At 38.3% G+C, this 24614-nt stretch overlaps 1 protein-coding gene across 1 annotated transcript in view; it reads right to left on the bottom strand.

Annotated features, from left to right (window-relative positions):
* The window catches only part of brf1a (BRF1 general transcription factor IIIB subunit a), a 139720-nt gene that overhangs the window by 65621 nt on the left and 49485 nt on the right, over positions 1-24614 (bottom strand). Inside the window, exons 8-12 of the mRNA XM_042500550.2 lie at positions 21662-21755; positions 20447-20573; positions 18923-18962; positions 17462-17554; positions 14474-14800 (exon numbers count right to left, since the gene is read on the bottom strand). Of these exons, the coding sequence (XP_042356484.2) occupies positions 14474-14800; positions 17462-17554; positions 18923-18962; positions 20447-20573; positions 21662-21755 (681 nt within the window). The remainder of the gene's footprint in view (positions 1-14473; positions 14801-17461; positions 17555-18922; positions 18963-20446; positions 20574-21661; positions 21756-24614) is intronic.

Genomic DNA, 24614 nt, shown 5'->3' with positions numbered 1-24614 from the left:
TGCCAAATTTTTCAAAATTCCCCCAAGGTATTCTTGAGATAAAGCATTTACAAGAATGACAGACAAAGATACAGTGTCCATGTTGACCTATGAACCCCAAAATCCAATATGTTCATTGTTGAGCCCATTGAACGTTTGTGCTGAATTTGAAGAAATTTCCTTAAGTAGAGAAACTATGTTCACAAGAATGAGATGGATGCAAGGCCACACTGTACTTGAGCTCTACCCATCATATTCGAATGAGATCATTGTTGACTCTACATGAACGTTTGTGTCAAATTTTACAATATTTTTGAGAAAAGCATTTATAAGAATGACAGACAAGTTTACAGTGACCTTGAGGTTTGACCACCAAAATACAGTCTGTTCGTTATGGAGTCCAAGTAAACGTTTTTGCCAAAGTTGAAGAAATTCCCTCAAGGCATTCTTGAGATATTGTGTTCATGAGAATGGGACGGACAGATGCAAAAACACAGCTAACGCCAGTTCAGAGGCATAAAATTGTCAATTTGAGAGAGAAGGACAAAGAAAAACTCCTGCATAAAAGTCCTAAAATCCTCCTCACATGCAGCTGCACAGGATGTAAATGTGGGGGACCAAACCTGTGACATTTCAGCTACACGCCTGCCTGTCTGAGCTGCACTCTTCCTGCTGCTCAAACTCCTCCTCTGCAACATTAACACATTAACTCTGATGCAGCTAGAAATCAGAGACGGCGCTCTGCTGCTCTGCTCTTCTTTCAGCTCTGAGTCCTCTTTGACTCATAAATGCAATTTCAATTGACCCAAGTGTGCGGAAGTCTGTTGCTTTCAAAACATAAATTATATTTATTTCAAACCTGGAAAAGGAGATCCAGGGCTCTTGAGAGGATCCTTCCAGCAACGTGCTCTCATACTGAAGTAAATCATCCTCTTGGCTGAGTTTTTTCCTTTTACCAAAAACTTCTGCATGACTCATAGAGGCATTAAAGCGATAGTTGGGTTTTTTTGAAGTGGGGTTGAATGAGGTACTTATCCATAGACATTGCAAGCCTTATTACAAAAAGTAGATGTCAGTTTGGAGAAGCAGCGGGAGTGCAAACACAAGCTAAGAAATGTGCCGCTGTCGGGACAGGGGCAGCACTTTACATGAGTATTTGATGCTACTTTATACTTCTGCTTCACTACATTTCAGAAATATACAGTATATTGAAGCTTTCACTTCACTACATTAATTTAACAATTAAGATTTTACAAAACACGTTCAGTTTATAAATTTTTATCCTGTGTTAGAGTAAACTAAATGTATTGCCCAACATTAAAATACCGCCTACTTATTTATACATAAATAATAATAATGCCATAATATAATAGTATAATACTGACAGTAAACACGCATTATGATTACATTGACTTTTCATACTTTAAGTATATTTTGTTGCTAATACTTCTGTACTTTTACTGAAATGAAAATTTGAATGATTTATGTGTATCCATAACGTTTATGTATAAATCCTGTCACACAAGTGTATTTCTGCACTAAAATACTGTAATGTTTCTTTGAAGCCTCATTTGCACTGCCCAAAAAAAAAACGATATAATGCTATTTAATGCAATGAGAATGCGCACAATCTGCATTCACGGGTCAAATGACTGCAGTAGGCACAGGTTTTTATCACCTCCGGCTCTTATCGTCATTGATAGGAACACAACACCCACTTGAATGCACTAATTTCAGCTAAAACACCGATCCAAATTAGTCTGCACCGAATTTCAAAGAGAGACTGAATAAGTAAGAGTTATAAAAAGAAAAAGAAACCACTGAAAAGTTTTCAAAGCTCTCTGCTCCTGCTGCTGTCTGCTGTTCACCTGTTCTGCAGCCTGTCTGTGACGTCACATAGACACACCAACAAAACAACACACACTCAAATACTGACAGAAAGGCAGACTCGTCTGCTGCAGCGGTGTGTTCACTGGCAGTGGGAGTGCAGTCTATCGCTCATATTAAGCGGGTTTACCCATGTTTGAAAATCTGCCTGCAGGCGCTAACTTTGGTGACAATATATTACTTAAAAGTTTGAAAAAGACTAATTTAGATGCTGTTTGTTCTGATTTTCTTACATAGATTTTTTGGTACATTTTATTAAATATTCAAAACCCATCTATATAAAACATGTTTTTTTCTTAATATAGCTGCTTGCTAAGTTTGGTTTTAGCTTTTACCACAGAGGGAATTTTGACCATTATATTTTGAATTAAACTCGTATATACATATAATGGGTAAAAAAATAATAATGATAAGTGGCAGAGCTTGCAAAATATGTCTTACTGCAGGTCTAACATGTTGACTGTCATACTTGTGTGCACATTTGGAGTCCCTGACCTGTGTGGACCCCCTGCTTAAACCCCCAGATCTGCTGCATAAGGAGGAAGGGGTGGAGGAGGTTGAGACAGTAAAATCTGCTGTGACGCAACAGCCAGCGGCGAGCAGTTTCCTGCCTTTGCCTGCCTGCTAAACGGTAGCTGTCATCTCCCGTCAGGCTGGCGGCGGCAGACGAGACGGCTTCGTTTTCCCTCCTCGGGCCAAAAGACGCACATCATCTCCAATCACAGCCGGCTGCTGTGACGGGCCGCTGCAGCCATCTCACCAGGGAGACTGACTGCTAACTGCTCACACACACACACTCACACACACACACACACACACACACACACACACACACACACACACACACACACACACACACAGATTTCATATTCCTCCCCACACTGCTGCTGCTGCTGCTGCTGCTGAGGTAGCTCGTACTGACTCACTGAGAGACGTCCACAGAGAGCGGCCTGAGTTTGAAATAAACATTACACTTTTGTGTCTTCCTCTGGTGTTTCTGGTGTGTATCAGTGACGCCCGTCTCCATGCACTGTCTCCGCCTGTCTGTCTGTCTGCTATCCATCCAGTCGCTTTCCTCCTCTGAGAGGTCGTGTCCATCCGGCCATATGTCCATCAAGCTCTACTGTACCGCCCCCCCCCGACACACACACACACACACACACACACACACACCCACACACACACACACACACACACACACACACACACACACACACACACACACACACACACACACACACACACACACACACAAACACACACACACACACACACACCGGCCTGCCCAGCTGTCCCCACAGCAGAGAGGAAAGGAATAAGTTTGTGAATGGATCGGCTTCATAAATAAGTAATAAGTCATTATTAATTAAAGGGACAATACATTTGATTTTTTACTGTTCAAGAGCAGAAGACGGCCACTAGTTTAAAGCTGTTGTTGAGTGAACAACACCACTCCATCAAATATTTATCTGACAGGTGCTGAGATTAATGCCACCCTCCCCCGCCACAAACACACGCACAAACACACACTTTGTTCTATACTTGTGAGACCCCCCCTTTGATATAATGCATAAAACTAACCCTTAAACATAACACCCAATTCTGATCTCTACCCTCCATGTTATTTTTTATGTCATTATTAATGTCATTTTTTTACAATCACAAATTCTACTGAGGTTTTTGAATGAAACTTTGAATGTCTGTACATATTTTTATGCCATCACACTAATAAATAAAAATAAAAAATCCCTGGGCAAAATTCTCATTTTAAATAGAGTTTTTATGAAATCGGCTTTCTTTAATAAATAAAATTTATGGTGCCATCAGGGAGCACAGTGAAAATGTTTCTGAAAGACTAAACGGCAACATATCTGGACTGAAGAAGAATATTTTGATAGATAAAAACATGAATTTTGGAAATATCTGTCCTTTTTTCAATAAATTTTGACATTTGGGCTTAACAACCCTCTGGAGTTATTGAACATATCTTTGATTTCATGAGTCAGAAACAATCCAATACAACCACTGCTGAAATCTAATTCTACAAATAATGATACTCAGCGAATAATACGAAAATAATAATAATAAAATGTCAGTGTAGCCTAATCTTTTTTCTGTAACTGTGCAGAAATAGTATTACAATGTTGATATTAGGTGTTGATGAAGGCCGACTGTTGCGTCGCCTCACGTTGCCTTTGTCTTGACCACAAAGTTGCGCTTGAACACAAAACCAACTGAAATGTGAAGAGGAAATAACTTTGCAGATGGTGGTAGTTGGTAATCTGGTTCGCCCGATAACATCTTAATAACACAATTAGGAGCCATTTCTGCAAAAGAGCTCAGAGGCTAAAAAAAAACCAAAAAAAACAATCTTCTTTATATAACAAGGTTGTTTTGATATCACGCCCTCCAGACTTCAGCTGCCAATCAGAGTGATTTCTCTCGCCGATGCGCTCCGCCAACTCCAACGCAGATTTAACAAGATGAGTCAGCCGAAAACTGCCAGCAAGGGCTCACTAGTGCCAAAAGTGCAGGACACACAGCGAAAAACTACTACAACAAACACTAACTGACGGCCTGACATGATCAATGGCCAACATACAGCTCAGTGTTTTGGCCCTAAAAATTCTCATGTTTGTAATATTACGTACTATTCTTTTTCATTATTATTTATTTTAATTCTATATTATTTATTATTATTATAATTATTATGTAACTTAATTAATTATTTATGTATTGTGGTTAATTTAAAATCAGTTATTATTATTATTATTATTATTATTATTATTATTATTATTATTATTATTATTATTATTATTATTATTATTAATAATATTAATTTCATTTTCTTTGTCTGTGGGAATGTGTGACTGTATGCAGGGATATATTATATTACACTGATGTACATGTTTTGATATACAATTAAAATTTCAATAAAAATATATTTTTTAAGGATTCTCATGTTTGCACAGTAAATATGAAGCTAGAGGCAGCAGCAGCGTAACTTAACTTTGCAAAAATATTGTAAAAAGAGGGAGGCAGCTTTTTTCTTTATACGTCCAAAGAATCAACCCACCTGCACCTCAAAAGCTCACTTATTACATTTCTGTTTGTTGGACTGATACAAAAGTTGTGGTATAAAACTGATATTTTGTGCTTTCTTTATGTAGCCAACTACTTCTTGGCCAGGGACACTAAAAAGGTAAACGTCATGAGTCAAAGAAGTTACTGCAGTTGATGGATCATCAAAAAGACAAATGACAAAGCAGTATAACTACTGCATAGTGATAAATAATATCACTTCTTCTTTGTGTTCGTAAGAAGGTCACAGATTATTTAGTATCGTCTTGCTACATGTCCTCACAGCTGGACACATTCACAGCTGTCCCTCACATGTCATTCAGTCTCTGACATCAAGCCTTCAACACTTATTTTGCACCAGAACAAGAAAATCCTAAAATGTGGTGAGATTGTTCTTTTTTTTCCCAGTGTAGTTTCCTTTGTTTGAGTCTTGAAATGAATCTCGACATAATTAAACGAGACAGAAAAAAACAGACTGCTTGAATCAAGAAAATTAAACTTAATTGCAGAAATGTCTAAACAATCAGAGTAAGAAACGCTGCTGGGATCAAACCAGTGACCTCCTGGTTTTTAAGGGCTGCCTCTCTTCTCATTAGCATACCAAAAACACAACACAAAGGAGCTTGTAGATCCTTTTTTTTAAACAGATCTGACTGCTGAGGAGGTAAAGTGTGCTGCCGCTGAAGCGCAGGATGAGACTTTGCATTTTCTTTCATCCCTGAGCGACTCCTCTGTGGACAGAGAGAGAGATGAGACAGATGCTGCTCATTTAAAAGACTATAATTGACTCAGCAGAGCTGCTGTCAGAGCGCAGATCTGTCAGAGAGCTTCTACCACGCCCCCAAAACGCTGAGAGCCACGCTTCACTGCAGTAATTGCTGTTAGCGAGGAGGATGGATGGCAGAAAATGTTTTAGGACAACAGCTTCATGTCTGGGGAGCAATGACGGCTTCCTTAAACGCAGCCTAACACCTGTAAAATAGCTACAAAAATGGGGGTGTGAAACCAAGTTGGATCTTAAAAATGAAATGGATTCTTCAAAGTGCAAAAGGCTCCCGCTGAAATCTAGAGTTTCACACACTTCAAACGGCCCTTTTCCCAGACGTTTTCAGGCAATAAAAACGGCAGAGTGGTTTGACAAGAGCTGGGGAGCCGCGCTCGCTGAGGTAGTTAAGGTCAGGGCAAACGTCATTGATTGAACTAAGTGCTCCGCTGAAAACTGTGTGCCTCAATCAATGCTGCCTCTAATGGCGCGGGGCAGAGCTCCCCGAAGACCGAGGCTATGGACAAATGTGACAAAGTCATCCGGAGGCGCTGCAGTCACGTTCTTTCTGCCGGCGGGCTGCTCTCAGCTGGCAGTTTCTCCTCTGATGGCACAAGTTAATGAAGATGCCATTACTCAGACAGGCCAGCGTCGAGGGAGCGGGGTAAAGCAGGGTGACGGATAGAAAAGAGTTTAACGAGGGATGACCAGCTGTCTCACTGTTAAAATGACAACAGTGTTGAAAAAGTGGACGCACAGTTCATAATCTTAAAGGGCAGAACACGCAAAACATCTAATCAATCTCGTTTTCTACAAACCTGATTATCTTTATCGATTCAGAACGTCATCGATTCATTATCTATCAATTAAAGGAACGTTCAACCCCCAAATGAACATTTGACCATCAATTACTCGAGCCATGTTATGTTGAATTTGTAAAGAAATCCGTGTTTTTCCCGCATGCCTCCACAGTGAGCGAAGAATCCAAAAATTGGAGTGAATGGCAACTATGTTTAACAACAGTAAAACTTTATCAGGACGTCTTTTAACAAACTCTCACACAACTCATGCAGTATAATCCAAGTCTCATTCATTCAGTCGAATGCTCAGTGCTGCGTGAACATATCCATTTTCACTAAAACGCTACTATTTAGAAATTGAGGTAAAACTTACCCTTTCTCTCTTCAGAAACAGTAATTTTACCTCACTGAACACAGGAGCTGCTGGTCTGTTAACTGCTTGATCTGTTAGATTGAGTTATGCAGCGTCTTTATCCGGTCATATGTTCAATACTTTCCAAAAAAGACAGATCTTTTCGGGAAAAAACTCAACTAAAAGTGAAACTCATTTATTCTCTCTTCAAGCCAGGAGCTGCTGGTCAACTTCATTTTTTGTGTTATTGTGTGACTTTGCTGAATAGGAAAGTAACCCTTTAATACACCAAAGTCACAAAATAACAAAAACTAACTAACCGATTGAGGCAGCGGTACATCAGCAGAGTACAAGAGTACAGAAACCGGAGAAAAATCACATTTGAGAAGCTGGAATCAGATAATTTTTTCTTAAAAAATTACTCAAATTGATTAATCAGTTATTAAATTAATTGCTGATTAATCTAACAATTGATGAATAATCCATTAGTCGTTTAAGCTCTAGCTTTTAGGATGATTGCGACTTAAAATCTGGGTAGAAATCAGCTGAAACTTATCACTATCTTTTAAAAAAAATGTGTATTTCAAAAAAATTGAAAATAATTAACGTTACATAGTCATGCTAGTGAACACACAATTATAATTAAAAAGCTCCTGAGTGGCCACTTATGTTTCCATCTTCCTCAAAACTACCAGTGGCTATATGTTTAAACTCTGTTTTCTTTCTTTTTCTTTTCCTGAGAGAATCCAAAATTACACCCTCTCTCTCTCTGCCTCCAGTGCCCTGCCCTCCACTAACAATGTCCACACACACACACACACACACACACACACACACACACACACACACACACACACACACACACACACACACACACTCACTCCAGTGTACAGATGAAAGGCTCAGCACTAATGACAAGGTACTCTGTCCACTTAATACTTCAAAGATTGAGCTTGGGGGGGCCACGATGCCCCACCCCCCCCCCCGCCCTTCCCAAACTACACCACAATTAGCCGAAAAGAACTGAACCAAAGCAGGACCAGCCTGAATCCACAGAACCTCCATCTGCATCTCTGTGTTACCGGCCTCCAAACAAAAACACAGCGGCAGCAAAACACTTACTGTGGACATGGAGACACATAAACCAACACACAAACACTCACAGCGGTCACACACACTAAATCGAGTGTAATCACACACATATGTTCGTTTCTAAATGAGATGACACACAAATAAACAAGAGTACTAAACACGAGAAAAAATACACACGGCTGCATAAATTGTCCATTTTAACCCAAACAGTCCTCGGAAATAAACCGAAGAAGTGACTCATGACGTTCTTTAAGAGCATTTGTTTATGTCTTTAGTGCATCTGAATAATATAAAAAATTAACCAACACCACAGACAGCAACACAGCAAACAGGAGGGCATCTGGAGATACTTTTTGTGCTTTGTTTTAATTTTTTTAGCCTTTAATCGACAGAACATTTTAAGCGAGAAAGGGAGAGAGAGCGCCAGCATGGAGCCAAAGTTGGAATCAAACCCACGGCTGCTGCAGCGAGGACATAGCCTCTGTGCATGGGGCGCCCACTCTACCAACTGAGTTCATTGGTGCCACTCAACTGCAGATTTTCTGAGCTGTCCTCATGACCTTCTGTGTATCAATCAAGGCTCTGTTACTGCTTTGCTTATTTCTTGACTCAAATGTTTTCCAAAACTTATTTTTTGTCTTTTTAGCTGTAAAATGAGAACGTTTGCCCGATATCAGTACATTTACATGATGTTATAAAAAGTCAAATTACTGTGTTAGTATGACTAAAATTGGACTTTTAAAATACATATGAACATGTTTGACTAAACTGAATTCTCCAAAATCGGCGTGTTTCACACTCACTGTTCACAATGACGATGCTTCTGCAGGGCTGCCTGCTGCTATGAGCTCTGCATTTCCACATTTATATGCACAAATTCCACTCAATTATCAAGTCATGCAGCTCCTGCATCGTCAACAACACAGTCCTGCAAATATTTCACAATAAAATGCCTTGTGTCAACAACTGATGGGATTCTGTCGACAGAAACAGGCTTTTATTTTGAAAGGGGAGCAGGAAATGTTGAGTAAAACAGACTTCTTCATTCTTCCTCATCTCTATGATAGAAAGAGACTTTTATACTGAAGTATAAGGTGGTATAGAGTCAATATAATTAGAAAAACAGCATTTTCACTGTCTATTCTGATTTGATTTGATTTGATTTTTACATGCAGGTTTTATTTTGTCTTTTAAGTGTTTTGATGTGAAGCACTTGGTGCATTTAATTTATTTCTTGTAAAGCACATTGGACTTCTTGTATGAAAGGCGCTATACAAATAAAGTTTATCATTATTATTATTATTTTTATTAATATTTCTGCTGACAACCCAGTGGGACGTGTAAAAAATCAGCGAGCGACCATTTCTCCAGATGTGGCGCGGCTGACAGGCAGCTGAGACACGTCTGACAAACGTTGCTCATGGAGGCAGCGTGGCTGCTAACTCGGTAACACGAGTGGCAGAAAAAACAAAACAAAACAAAACTGGTTCGGCAACGCTCACACACTGTTTTCGCGTCTAATATGAATCCGCCATATGGCATCAAAAAAATGTAGGCACTGACTTGAACTGCAGGAGCCACGGAGACGGAGGACGGTCTCCGTAGATTAAAAACTTCAGATCAACACGGAGGCACAATTCTGTTACACAAACCCAACAGCAGAGTAAATAAAAGACAGAGGCCGACGCTCTCTGAGGGGTTTGAGCAGCTACCCTGTAATCACAGCGCACCCCGGTGAGATCAGCCTCCAGTCCACCGGCCGACAATTAACCCCTTTAATCACAGCCGTGCTTCACCTTCTAATGACGACTCTGTCATTCAAGGCCACATACGATGACCATCACGCTACGGCGACTCGAAGAGCATGACTCACACTAACATCACTGTGCAACAAAAAACATTTAAAAATTCAGACACGTTTACAATCAGCATAAGAGCTCATGATTCAGAGCGCGGTGATTCACTGCAGTTTGGTAATTGTGGCTCTTTTCACTCTTAACCTCGTCCCTGCTGCGTATTCCCCTGACGAAATGAGGTCAGCCGCGTTATTGGGGGACATTTTCATCAGGTTAATGGGAGGTTTGACCGGATGTTTTTAGGGAGGCAGGTTTTTAACTGAGGCCTCCCTCGTGGACCAGAAATGGATCAGCGTCTTTCTAAAGGACGCTCGGACAGAACTGGGAGCCGTTTCCTCAAAAGCATCTTTGTCATTATCGTAAATCGTGTTTAATCGACACAATAAAATCAATTTTACGAACCCTCTAAAGCTCAAGATGTTTTCCAACACCCGTGTTAACCCCGTAAAGCCTGAATCATGAACTAATAGCTAGAACCTTTTTTTTTTTTTTTTTTTTTAAATTGATGTGTTTATAGGCCTTTTTCACAAAATGCAAAAACATTTTGGAAAAAATAATTTGCATTTCAATTTTCATTTTAGATCATATTTGATATGTCTGGCTTTTATGGTAATTAACTGATCACAAAAATTGCTGAGAGATCTCAGCACACCTGAAAATGTGACAGATGCGTCGGAGGAGGGAGAAATTTATAAAAACAGAGAGAAATTCCCACACACTGTCCCGCTTACTGCTGACATATTCATCTCATTTTTTAAAAAAAGGCATTCAGACCTTCATCAGGTACGATGGCAGCAACACAGAGACTGCCTCCGTTTTTTTAATCATCCAATCAGAGGACTGCTGAGACTGACGATCACCTGAATCTGCTTTGCATCATCAGCCAGACAACAGAGTTATCTATTTTTTATTTTTCCTATAAATCACAATTAAAAACGCTTTAGGAGTCAGCCTCGAGTGGCCATTAGAGGAACTGCAGGTTTTCTCTCTTTCACATTGGCTTCATTTTTCGGCCTCAAAGGTTGCGGCTTGTTGGAGACACGATCCTGTGCGAATATATCAAAAATCGCTGGTTTGAAAATTTTAACATCAAAGTCAAGATAACGTGAATCTTTGTTTTTCACTGAATTGCTCTGTAGTCGATGCAGGACTAAATGGGACGAGAGCAAATATAAGAAATAACAGTAAAAACTAAAAGTGCTGTATAAATACATAGAGAGATCTTGTTTTATATAACTTATATATAACTTTATAATCCGTTTACTTTTCTAAATATATTTGCTGGTTTAAAAAGGAGGAAAAAAAGAGGAGTATTGATGAAATGCTGGTTTAAAAGAGTTTCAATCATATCAAGATTGTATTAGTATTGTGTGTCATCACTAACATAAAAAAACAACGTCATGACTGTATGCAATACTTTTTTTACTATTATAAAATAATAAAATAAAAAAATAAAATAAAATAAAATAAAATAAAATAAAATAAAATAAAATAAAATAAAAAAATAAAATAAAATAAATAAAAGAGAGTGCACACCACTGCCAAATGCCTTATCTCGCAGAACTGAAAAATAATTGATGTATCTGTCTTGTGATTCGGATCTGCTCCACAATTTAAAGGATTCTTCCTTAAATTCTACTTCATATTTGCACAAAGTTTCATTAAAATCGGGCCAGTAGTTTTTCTGTAATTCAGCTGACAATCACTCACTGAACTGAAAACTCGAGCTCTTTAGAGACGTTAAAAAGGTGCAAATCCAAAATATAAACAACACACACAAAGCCAGAATCAGGTTCAAAACATTGATCATAAAGATATAAACAGGTCAAAGGTCAGCATCAGTCGAGGTGGAGATGCATAAAAATATTTACGTTTGATCTGACATCATCTGAAATGAGGTCAAGGTCAATATTTACAGACACAAAGAGGCTTTAAAGCTGTGACCTTTAAGTTACGGGACGTTCTCCAAACATTCGCCGCCTCTTCCCTCAAAACATCCATCAAACACACTTCACCTCCCACCCCTGGCCTCTCCGACTCCCCCACCTCCTCCCCCTGCTCCTCCCCCACCTCCGGGCCGTAAAAACGCAGGTTTCCTCATCAGGACAGACGAATCTGTGTGGCAGCATTACCTCACATCCATCAGCGCCTCCGCACACGGAGACAAATCAGAGGAAGAACATCCGACTTCCGTAATTAGGTGATTATAAGCAGCACATTATGGATGCCTGCAGTTTTGATATTTTTGTAACTGTTAGAGTCACAATAATAGAAAGGCACTTTTTTCAGTCGGTTCTTGTGTTTGGTTCATTCAGCTTCACATTACGTGAAGCTGCGTGTGAACTACAGCCACACTGACTTAAAGGTTCAGTTTGTCAATATTTTAGATATTTCCTGTCCAGAAATCCCAACACAAAAAAAGAAGATGTCTTAATTTTGCCAGTTTAGTCTTAGTCGTGTGTCAGATTTCCTCATTTTGTCATGTTTAGTCACGCCTCCGTCCTATTCATTTGAAAGAAAAAAATTTTGTGAAGTTTCAGTTAAATAAAATTTTTGGCCTTTTAGTCATATTTCAAAATTAGAGTGAGTCTTAGTATTTATTTTATTTAGTAGTATTTTTATTTATTTTATTTTATTTTGTGGAGTGTCAGTTGAATTAAATTCTTGGCTTTTTAGTCATATCTTAGTTGAAAATTAGAGCAAGTCTTTTTATTCATTTTATTTATTTATTTTGTGAGTATTTTTATTTATTTTATGGAGTTTCAGTTGAATAAAATTCTTGGCTTTTTAGTCTTATTTTAGTTAGAAATTAGAGAAAGTCAGTATGAACCAAGAGGAACTTGTATGTTAGAAAAAATAAATAAATCATAAATCAGAACAAATGCAAAATAACTCTGTATAACAGTTGAAAGAATTATTTTAAAAAATAATGCAAAAAGAGTAAAACACTTAATAGATTTAAAAACATATTTAACAATAAGATGAGTACAAAAAATATAAACCAACTTATGAATGTCAGTGTTTATATGAATATTTACTGGGGACTTTGAGATATATAGAATATACATAAAGTTTGTTTTTCTTGCTTCTTTGGTTTTTTATTTTATATTCTAAAACAGTAAAAAAAAAATCATGTAAACAGTGAAGGTGCAATGAGCTAAGGCTGCACCTGTTTGTCTATGCTTCAAACTTAATGAATTATTATTGTTATTATTATTTTACACTTGTGTGTGAGTTGTATAACTTGGAAAACAGCAGAAAGAAAGTAAACTAAAGAAAACTTTTGATAGAGTTTCAGTTCATGAAAGCTGTTGACATTTTTTTGGTCATCAGACGGCTCCTTGTCCTCCTGACTGCGGTCATTGAGCGCTGCATGTGTGTATAATCGAAAATGGAGCTGCTGACTATAACATTTCCTCTCATCTTTTTTGGAATAAAAGATAAAAAGAGATTTTATTAAAGTTTTTAATTTTGAAACTGTATTTTATCTCCTCTTTTTTCAGGGAGAAGGGAGACCCGGGCATTGGTAAAATGGAGGGAAGATTACCGCAGTTCATTTTCAAAAACTTTCCACGTTGTTTTGACATAAAGCTGGTTGAAATTTGGAAAAGTACCCCTTTAAGTCCAAAGACTCAATTCCAAGTGCAGTCATATTAAAACAAAGTCCAGTTCACGTCGTTTTTGAATTTCTCAAGGTGAGTCTAAAGTCATCAGATTCAAGATTTGAGTCTGCATCAACTAAAAGTGATGTGATTTAAGCCCTCGCACCATTTCCTATAATACGGTCAGATTTTGTTCACCGTACAAACCAAAGTCTTTAAAGTTATTTCTCTCTGTCTTAGTGCAGTTTAAACGCCATCATTCATTTCTGCACAAACACTGACAGACATCCCCTCCAGAACACTGCAAAAAAACAACACAACCTGCAGTATTTTGGCACAAATCCACATTTAAAATCGTCCAGAGGGTTAAGAAACCGGGCTACCTTGTCTCCTGAACGTCTCCCACACATTCCCTACCTGCCTGCAGTTTACTAAAAAGGGTGAAACATAATAAGGGATGACAAATTTCACACACAGCTCAGCCAATTTCATCGTGGCGCAGAGTTAATCACGACAATTAAACCTGAGAGCGCATTCTTTAACTTGATTATGGGTTATTATGATGATACAGTAGGAAGGTAGCAGACACAGTCATGGATGAACGGTATCGTTCATAATCAGATCATCCTCAAGGGTACGGCTGCTTTTATAAAAGGTGCTTGCTAAATCAAACAATTTGATGCCTCGAAAAGCAACAGATTCTCCAAATTACCTCTAACTACTTTGTGTGTACATTCAAGATTTATTAAATTCAACCCACCGTCTCCCTCTGCTTGGATCATACTGATGACACGTCAAAATGCAAAAGAGAAAAAGCATTACAAAGCACAAACAGATGACATCTAAGAAAACAAATCTAAAACCGGTGCACGGAGAGACGCTTCAGAGCTATTTTTCCGCCAACAAATGAGATTATTATGCTCCAGAAATCAGCAATCTGTGACGAAACCAGGAAAACCTCCAATCTAGTTCATCTAATTTGTGGCAAAGTGATACCAAATGGGATTGTTCTGCCTAAAAATGAGACATCTTGTACGATCAAACCAGAAAACTGCACTCACCGTTCTCCTTCTCCTCTCCGACGCAGGTGCTGACGGGCTCCTGGAGGCTGAGGCTGGCTGCCGTGGGCATCGGGCCCAGGATGGACTCCAGCGACGGGGCCTTTCGCTTTGGGATAATGTCCTCCAGTTCCTCGTCCTCCTCTCCCCCCGCTGGTGTCCTCTGCTCCAGTTTGATCAGAGCCTCCAGCGTCAGCTCCTCCAGGTCTTTGCCAAAGTGTTTGGCCACGGCCTGAAGCACGTCCTCCTCCCCTGGTTCCTCGAAGTCTTCCGTTTTAGACGATGTGGAGACGACGTCGCCATTTTCATTTTCACCATCTGGGAGAGGGGCTGAAAGAGGATGAAATCTAATTACTCCGGTGTTCGAGTTGCCGAATATTGGAGACATCGGCCAAAGAAATGTCGGCCTTCTCTCCAATACAATGGAACAAGATGGCGCTCGGCTTGTGGTTTGTGGTCATTTGAAAAACTCCCGTTTGCATGCACACTTCCTCTAAATATGATTTCGGGTCAACTGTTTACATGGGATGTCCTCTTGTACGATCTGGTGTTGACGTGCACAGACGCATGTAAACGAAGCAGCTGTGTGACGTGCAAAGATTTTGAACATAGTAACTTGATAATACAGCCAACTCTGGCACTGACCTCGGGACACACACGACTGACACTTTTCACACACTCTCACGCCACAAGTACATTTTCCCGCAGTGAAAAACAAATAACGCCTTTGACATTTTGGATCTAAAATCATCATCATAAAAAAATCATTTTAACCTATTAGACATTTGTGTGAAATTTTGACATAATTAGCGTAAAAATTCTTGAGTTAGGGCCAAAATCATCAGTTCATCCTCAAGTCCAAGTGGATGTTTGTACCAAATTTTCAGAAAATACCAAAATGCCTTCTTGAGACATCAAATTTACAAGTATAAGACGAAAAACCTGAAAATAAAATACCTCTGGCCACATCTATCGCTGTCACAGAGGCATTAAAAAAATTTAAAAATAATTAATTCTAATTAAAATTACAAAACACTACATAAAAGAAAGACTAAACAATGGGGTTTTGGTTTCTATTAAAAAAAAATAAAAATATTTTCAGCTCTGTATCCTGTAACTCGTATATCTCGGTGCATGTGTGTGTAGTAATATCCCATTTATTTTTTCAATTAATTAGTTAATTATTTAGTCCATAAAATGTCAGAATACAGTGGAAAATACAGGCGATACCAATTTCCATTAGAAGGTCATCGGTTCCATCATCGCTGAATCACTTCAACAGGTAATGTGTTTAATGAATGCTTATTTTTTAGTAATTATACCAAAGTTTATGTCACCTTTATCGTGGTATTATACAGTTCATGACTCTGCAGTTTTCTCTGAGGGTTAATAAAGCAGCAGAGTCCGAGTATTTGGTCATATTGTATAATTAGCTGGGGATAATTATAGAGCAGAATTTCAGTTTCCCAATTTAAAAAACATTTCATAACATTTAGAAAAACCACTGTAGAATAAAAAAGAAAAAGATGATAAAAATGCTGTGAGATAATGTTGTTTTCCAAAATCTCTGAGAAAAGAAATGGTGCTAAATAATCACATCCAGCCCAAAATAATTGGGCTCATAATTTCAGCCGTCCTCTCACGGTCCTGGTATCTAATTAAAATGTGTCCTTTAATCAGCTTCAATTAAAATGTCCTCGCGCAGACTTGAGACCACAAGTCAGAAAAAGCAACGCGATAATCAGGAGGAGAAGAAGAAACGAAACGCCGCCGGATCTGAGAACATCGCAGCAGCTGGAAGAGCAACACGCCTGAAATCAGTGACAGTCTGTGACACCCCCACTGTGTGGAGACGGGGGGGATCTGTGTGTGTGTGTGTGTGTGTGTGTGTGTGTGTGTGTGTGTGTGTGTGTGTGTGTGTGTGTGTGTGTGTGTGTGTGTGTGTGTGACAGAGAAACAGACAAAGACAGAGGGCCAGAGATAAAGAGCCAAAGGTAGCAACAGATAAAGTGAGAGAGTGACAGGGAGACTCAGATGTGTGTTGTTTTCCATGGGTGGTCCTCTGTGTGTGTGTGTGTGTGCGTGTGTGTGTGTGTGTGTGTGTGTGTGTGTGTGTGTGTGTGTGTGGCTTCTCATCTGACTGACTGACAGAGTCATAAATAAAGCATCACCACACATTAGCATGGAGGTGTGTGTTATTGGGCCATCTCACTCAGCTCTGAACCAACAGCCGGTGGTGTTATTGCTGTTATGTTTTTAGTGTTTTTAGTGTTTTTACTTGCAGTTTTTAAGAAAGAATACGAGTCTGCAGCAACATTAGCGACTAAATGAGGCTGTGATATTTCTGCAGGACAATAAGCTGAGAAACAACTTTTCTATTCTTACATGCTGACCAGTCGCAAGGTGAAAAAGAAAATAAAGCGTGATGTAACAACAGTAGGTTTCCATTAACCCTAACATTACACAAATTGAAAAAACAAGTATAAAATAAGCCTATGGTAATATGCAAATTTAAAAAAAAAACCATTTATTTCAAAAAAAGTTTTTACGCTTGCACAAGGTGGTATTTCAGGGAACTTGAAAAAGCCATATTTTGCAAAGGTGCAATGGAAACACGCTTTTTCACATGATGCTATGATGCACAGTATATAGGCTATGGATACAGTTTTTTTGTTGCATTGTGGGCTCTTTTTAGGGCGCTGTATAATGCATGTACTATATTTGACACACTGATCACAGTCCCCTGTGTTATATCTGCAAAATCATGTTGTTGTCCAAAGAGTCGATATAATATTGCATGGTGATGAAACTAGTGATTTACACCCGTACATAACACCTGGAAGTGGCATTCTGGCACCAGTAGTCTGGGCCCAATTCCAATATTTCCATCCATGTCTTATGGACGCATACACAAACATGTGACGTTGAGGTTGCAGGATTGTCTCTTTACCCTCACGTAACCTTTAACAAACACTGCTTTCTGTTTCGTACCTTCTTTAGCGTAGGCGGCGTACACTCCTCTCAGTTTGGGTCGACCGTTCTCAAGCTCTGCGTCTATTTCATCCTGGTAACCTTGAATTTCATCTGACAAAACAAAAATAAAGAATGACTCGTGGATCAACAACTTTACACGAAACACTGAAGAGTAGAATGAGATGCAGTAACTTTTCTGTCTCCAAAAATGATTGTGTATAATAGATGCAGGACAAAGAAATGACACCTTTCTCATGTGCTATGTCTTTAAATCACCTCTCTAATAATGACAATATAATATGCAAGTCCTGTAATCAGTGATGCGCAATAATGATTATTTCAACCGATACGATAAACCGATAATTTCCAGCTTCTCGTGACCGATAAGATACCGATAACCGATATTTCTTTTTGTTTGTTTTTCATTACCTGATCATATGAAAGGCTGAGATGCGGTGAGTACAGATCAATTTAATTTTTGAATTTTCATCAAAAAAATGACATTTCAGACAAAAAGCTGGAAAGTCGCATTTTTGTAAAAGAAAATCATTTTCAAGAGCAAAATCAATTTCATTTTTTAATTTTTGTTTTTTTTCTCTTATCTTATTCTCTTATCTTCTTATGTCAACTTGAATTGTACAAAAATAATAGCAAAAAAATAATACTGTCTTTGAGTTATAGTGGAACTATAAAGAGGAACATTTCCCAAACTGTCAGGAAGCAGCAGCTACAGAACAGAAGTAACGGCTCTGCTGTGATCTCTGCATATTTACATGTTGTTCTGCTTGTTGTTGGAAGGAATCAAACATCACAAATCAGTTTACTCTTTCAGCATAACCGAGCTGGAAACTCACTACACCTGAACTCAAACCGCGTCCAGCGTGTCCGCTCATTATGTCCCCGTCACACACACATTTGGAGACACCGGCGGAGACACCAGCGGAGAATGAGAGCGGAGCGGACGGAAAATCGTCAATGTCGGGGAAAGAGTTAAAAAAAGAAATAGAGACAATGGGGGAAACCCTGCCGCTGACTGATGACATGTTGTGGACTGATCTAGCAGCAGGCCAAAAATGTTATTATCTGAATTATCGGTATGACGTCATAAGTCCCGTTATCGGTCCATAATTATCAGTCTCGATAATTATCGTGCATCCCTAAGTTGTAACATAATATACAGTTAACTGCATGTCGTGGTGAAAGAAAACCATGAAAAAAAAACAAACAAAGTTTCCTCTGTGTGCTGCAGTGTTTTTTTTCTTCGCTTTCACATCTAACACTGACGTGCTTTTAGTCAAGGTCAGACAAATCACACACAAAATACAAAAGTGTTACCAAATCTTTGTCAGTGTAATTAATGGGGGTCTAACTACCCTGAAAAGCAACGAGAATTAATTTCAAGAAGAAAAGAAAGTAGCTTTAGAGTTAAAAGATGCCTTTGATGCGATGGCAAAACAGACAAGGATATCGCATTCACACCTTCGACATCGTCCATCCTTTTCTTCAGCTCGATCTCCAGCTAAAGGGAGGAACACAAAGAGGAGAAACTGAATAAAAGTCTTTCACAACGTGACTACAGGGTGAAACGATTACCGAGTAAAACGTGTCAGAATAAAAGAACATCATAACACAAGAGGAATGTGGGCGGTTGACGGCAGCTTTCAGATATACTTTTTCATCCTTAAAGTTCAGAGCACCAAGCACGAGTTTGATTTGGTGCTGCTGGTTTAGGACACAGCTGAAGAACACAGTGAGAGTCAGATATTTGTTTGTGTACAGTAAAAGTTAAAATTATTCAACTCTTTTACTTTTGTTTCTTCTAGAAACCTTGGAACATAATTTTGTTCTTATCCATTATAACAAGAGAAAATGTTACTGAGCAGAAATTCATCAAAAAAGTCAGTTAAACTTGGAATTATATGAGAATTGTGTTATGTTTTCTTTAAAATATATATACATATTTATTTTTGGCAATTTTGAAACGGTTGATGCTTTTTAAAAAACTAATTTTCCCTCTTTGAACTCTTTTTGCTTATTTTCTATCTCTCTTTTTATTTAAATTATTTAATTTTTTGTGATTTTCTAATTATTATAATTTTTATTTATTTTTTTTTAATTTTGGTGTGTTTTTTTCATTAAAAGTTTTTGGTGATTTTTTTTTAAAGAAAATCCACAGGCCTGTCAAAATAAGAATCCCCAAAACAACACCTAGCCTTTTTGATCGCAAAAGTTAGCATTATTACAGTTAACCATAGCTGTAATGCATTGAGTAGGTATGGCTGCGGCTAAAATAGCTACATAACCCGTCCACCATCAGACCATGATCAGCCTGCCTCGCTCCTTGCTCTGAAAGCAGACGCCCTGAAAAAATAAATGCCAAGTTAGAATTTAGCTATTTAGGAAGTATTAAGTTAAGAGAGAGGCAAACCGTCCAAAATGCTGCAGCAAAGATCAAAGTTCATGTGCTGCCTGAAGCTACCTGGACAACAAACTAAAGAAACCGTTTAAACTTGCAGCCAGTGGTCAGTGAACTTTGCATAAAGTCTGAGATTTAAAAAGAAAAGGAGAAAACAGCTCGCCTGGCTCTGTACAAAGTAAGCAAATCACTCACCAACACCTGTTCAGAGTGTTTTTGGGTCTTGGTGCCTCACTGAACACAAAGGCTCAACCTTTTCAATCCCGTATAATCAAAGATCCGATGCAAAGCTGTCCTCTGTGTTACCCCTCTGCTGAGTGTGTGGACGTACGGAAAAGTGATCTTTGACAGTTTTACTTTAGAGGTTAATACCCTTCATTAATTATGGGAGAAAGCCTGCAGGCTGCATGTAATCATCAAGAAAATATAAAATGAAATTTTAATTTTCCCCGAGGGGTTAAATGAGTAATTTCCCAAGCAATGCAATTTATCAAAATTGATAAGAAAAACTGTGGAAGTGAAGGTGTATTTTTTCTAATTTGACACATTAATTAACAGCTCGCTTGTATGTGTGTTAATTTTCACACCTTATTGACTTTTTTCTTTATCAGTCCGGCTGTAAAGCAGGGCGGGTCACACTCCTGGTCCAGATCGATCTTCATGAACTCTTCGATGGTCAGCTGACTGGTGGGTGTGTCCTCGAACTCCGTCAGTCTAAAGCAGGAGACGGTTAGTTAAAATAATCAAATAAAACAAAGATGAAACAGAACTTGGTCACTGTGACAAACTGTCTAAAAAATTAATTTATCTCCTGCTTGCTAACCCTTTGAAACCTGCAGCGACATCACTCTCGTTGAGGTGCTGCTTTCAGGAGCCTTTCACAAGTATTTAAACCTTTGATCCCCAAACAAACTGGTGCAATTTATTTACATACAAAAACATGGGAAACAGGCGGTGGGTAATAAATGCTTCACAAATTAGTAGATTTAGAAAATAAAATCATGGAAAAAGGTAAAAAGTTATATTTTTAGTTACATATTTAAAATTATGTTACACAATTAGTTTTTAAGCATTTCAATGTTTCATTTTACTTCAGTTTTTTCTTTCCTATTTTAATGTAGTATTATTATTATTGTTATTATTATTATTATGTAATTTTCAGGTCAATTTTTAAAATCTAATTTAAATTTTTTTTTCTAATTTCTTGGAAATTTTTGGGTTATTTTTCCGTTATTGCTCATTGCCTTCATCCCATGTTTTCGAAATAAATGAAGCCAATTTCATCAGGTTTCAAAGGGTTAAAGAGACAGTTCACCCCAAAATCCAAAATATCTATTTTTCCTCTGCTCACTTCTTTCTGTGCAGTGATACAGTTGGCGTGTGTAGTTCGGTAGAAAGAAAACATTTCCTACATGAAACTGCTTGCGACAAGGTCTGTGGATTATCTTGACTAAAGAGACATCGCTGTTGAGTTTTTCGGCACTTTGAGCACCACAAGCTGAGTGCTATCTAGCTCAATTATACTGGAGAGAAAGCAGACATCTCTATGGCCGATATCTCCACCACTCAGCAACTCACACCAAAACAATTTAGACTAATAAACAGCACACAAGTAAGAAGAAATATATTTATATTTGGTTTTGTGGTGAACTGTCCCTTTAAACGCTGCTGAAATCAGGCAAATTTTTATTTTTACTGTCAGAATATTCTGGTTCAATTCAAACTACAGATATCAAACTTGATCCATTAAGTTAGTTTTTAACTTAGAAAGTAAGAAACGTTGAAAACTTTTAACCGCTCACCTTTTTCTTAGCGTGGTTTCACAAACTTTTACAACGCTGACAATTTCTTTAATGGTGCGGCGAAAGTCGTACATGCGAGCAGCAACAAGAAGAGCTGAAACAGAAAGAAATCACATTATATGGCTAAATGCATGTCTCTACACATCATTTATTACTAAATCTGCGTCATCCCAAACTACATAAATGGCACAAACAACAAAATAAAACCTGGAATTACCTCCTCGTGGTTGTATGCATCCACAAACCAGTCAAGTTGCGCTTACAGTTTAAATCAATGACTGTGAAAACATGGATGTTTCACACAGAGATTCAGTATCTGACCAAATGTCTTCCCCTCTGTTCCTGAGATATGGTGTTACATAATGGCCAGAAACGTGTTTTTGCAGAATATTATGATGTCACAGTGAAGCCGAGCTTTAACTTTTTGGTTGTCAAATGCTGTCACTTCATCATGAAATCCTATTCGGCATTTGTGTGAAATTTTGTCATTATCAGCGTATTAATTCTTGAGTTATGACCAAAAACACCTTTTGTGAGGTCACAGTGACTTTTAACCTCTGACCACCAAATTCTAATGAGTTCATTCTTTAGTCCAAGTGGACGTTTGTGCCAAATTTGAGGAAACCACCTTAAGGCCTTCTTGAGATAATGTATACAAGACTGAGACAGACGCAAGGGCAGAATGACTTTGATCTTTGACCTGAGGCAACTAAAATCTAATCAGTTCATTGTTAAGTCTAAGTGGACGTTTGTGCCAAATTGAAGGAAAAAATTCCCTCAGGGTGTTCTTGAGATATTGCATTTACAATAATAAGGCGAATGCTAGGTCACATTGATCTTGACTTTTAATCTATGACCACTAAAATCTAATCAGTTCATTGTTTAGTCCAAGTGGACGTTTGTGCCAAATCTAAAGAAGTTCCCTCAAGGCAATCTGGAGATATTTCATTCACAAAAATGAGAGGAACGAGGCCACAGTGACTTTTGGCCTGTGAACACTAAAATCTAAGCAGTTCATTGTTTAATACAAGTGAACGTTTGTGCCAAATTTGAAGAAACTCCCTCAAAGAGCTCTTTAGATATTGTGCTCACGTGAATGGGATGCACGGACGTACAAAATAAAAACAGAATATACGACAGTTAATAAGAACATCTGTGCAATGAGGCAATTAAGAGCTGCACATAAAATATTAAAAGTATTGAGACAAAGTGCAAAAGAAACACCTTTAAACCCAAATAAAACAGTCATTAAAGAGCCAAGAGAACAGAAAATAAGCTAAAACAGAAAAAGGTACAAAACACAAGAATAAAAGCCACAGAGCAGTGTAAGAAATGAATGATTAACAGAAATGTCTTCAGCCTTGATAGAAAAGACGTGAGGGTTGCAGTGGACCACAGCAACATAGAGGATTAAATTTCCTGTGTATCTTGCATACAAAGCTTTCCTAAAATATATCAACACACACATACAAATAACAAATATACGTACAAAGATGTAACTGAACGCTCGAACATGATGTTTTTTTTTTAGGCGGCTCTGCGTGAGCACCTTGAAGACTGCAGGACAGAGCGGACAGGACAGGAGCACCTCCGCCTGCAGAGCCAACAATCCGCCTCCACACACAAAAACACCATTTTCAAAAGGAGTAACAACAACACTAATATTATGCAATGAATTGCAGTGTGAGCCTTGAAGGGGAACAGTTATATAACCGTCATTAGAGTTGCCTCGCTCAAGAGCCTGTTAAAAGATAGATGCATGCTTCTACTTCTACATGCACACTTCTAACAGCCTTTAGGACTGAATTGATGGCTTTTAGCTCCGCTGACAACTCTCAAACATTTTACCGCCGTTACCTTGAAACCACTTCACTTCAGAGTTGCTGGTTTTCCTTTCTTAATGCAGAGTTGTGCATTACTTTACATCCGTGACCTCATCTGGCCTTGAACTTTTTTTTCAGATGCACGATTCTGATTCATTAACGTCGAGATTTGCATCATATTTGGGAGGAAACTTTTCCCTCTTCCATCTGACTGTATCCTTCTCAATGATTTATGATGATAAATTAATTATTCAGGCAATGCAGCAGAGGAACAGAGAAAGGCGAAAATTGAAACCATGAGCGTAAACACGCAGGGAGGCCGTGATTCGATTTCAGGACGTCTCGGCTGATGATGCATCAAAGCAGAGTGCATTCAGGTTGACACATCAGCAACAAGAAGCTACGAGCTCAGCTGTTTCACACGAACTCACGCGAAGACAATGACGGGCAGAGTTGAAAATCAACACCACACCAACCGTGGTAAGTTTCGGCAGGTGTCGGCAGGTTTGCCTCGCCCACTCGCGTCTTTGGCAGGTAACCAACAAAGAGTATTAAGCCCAAAAACATTTGGTAACCCAGTTGGCAGCAGAGACTGTGAGAGACGCAGGTGTTATGTTATTGAACTATAATTAAATTCTCACTTTCTCGTACAGGAAGAGGTCAGAGATCAGCTTCAAGTATACAATGAGATCGTATTGGTTTTTTGTTATTGTTGTTACTACCTATATTTTTTCCATAAATATAGATGAAGATGGATAAATTGAGCATTTGCAAAATACATCAAATCAAAAAGGCAATTGGAGTAGAAACAAGGTTAATGTAATTTGTTTTAAAAAATGAGAATGACGAGGAGCTGCTAACTCATTAAAAGTGTGCAGGCACAATTACCAAACTTAATCTAGTAGTGCGAGTAACGACATTTTTAAGACTCTATTTAAGCTGTATTTTGGGATTTTTTTAGGACTTTAGTAAATGTAAAAATATATCCTTTCAGACATTTAGGACTTAAAACAGTGTCTTTTTCCCTGCTGCTCATATTTCAGAGTTCTTAAAAAGCTTAAAAGAATAATTAAAAATAATAAACATGGAGACTTTATATAAAAAATGAGAGTACTTTCCAAACACAAACA

The sequence above is a fragment of the Plectropomus leopardus genome, chromosome 14 (assembly GCF_026936395.1).
Source record: "Plectropomus leopardus strain MGB_pleo_1.0 chromosome 14, ASM2693639v1, whole genome shotgun sequence".
NCBI lineage: Eukaryota > Metazoa > Chordata > Actinopteri > Perciformes > Serranidae > Plectropomus > Plectropomus leopardus.
The sequence above is the reverse complement of the archived record's forward strand: the minus strand, read 5'-3'. Positions and strand labels throughout refer to the sequence as shown.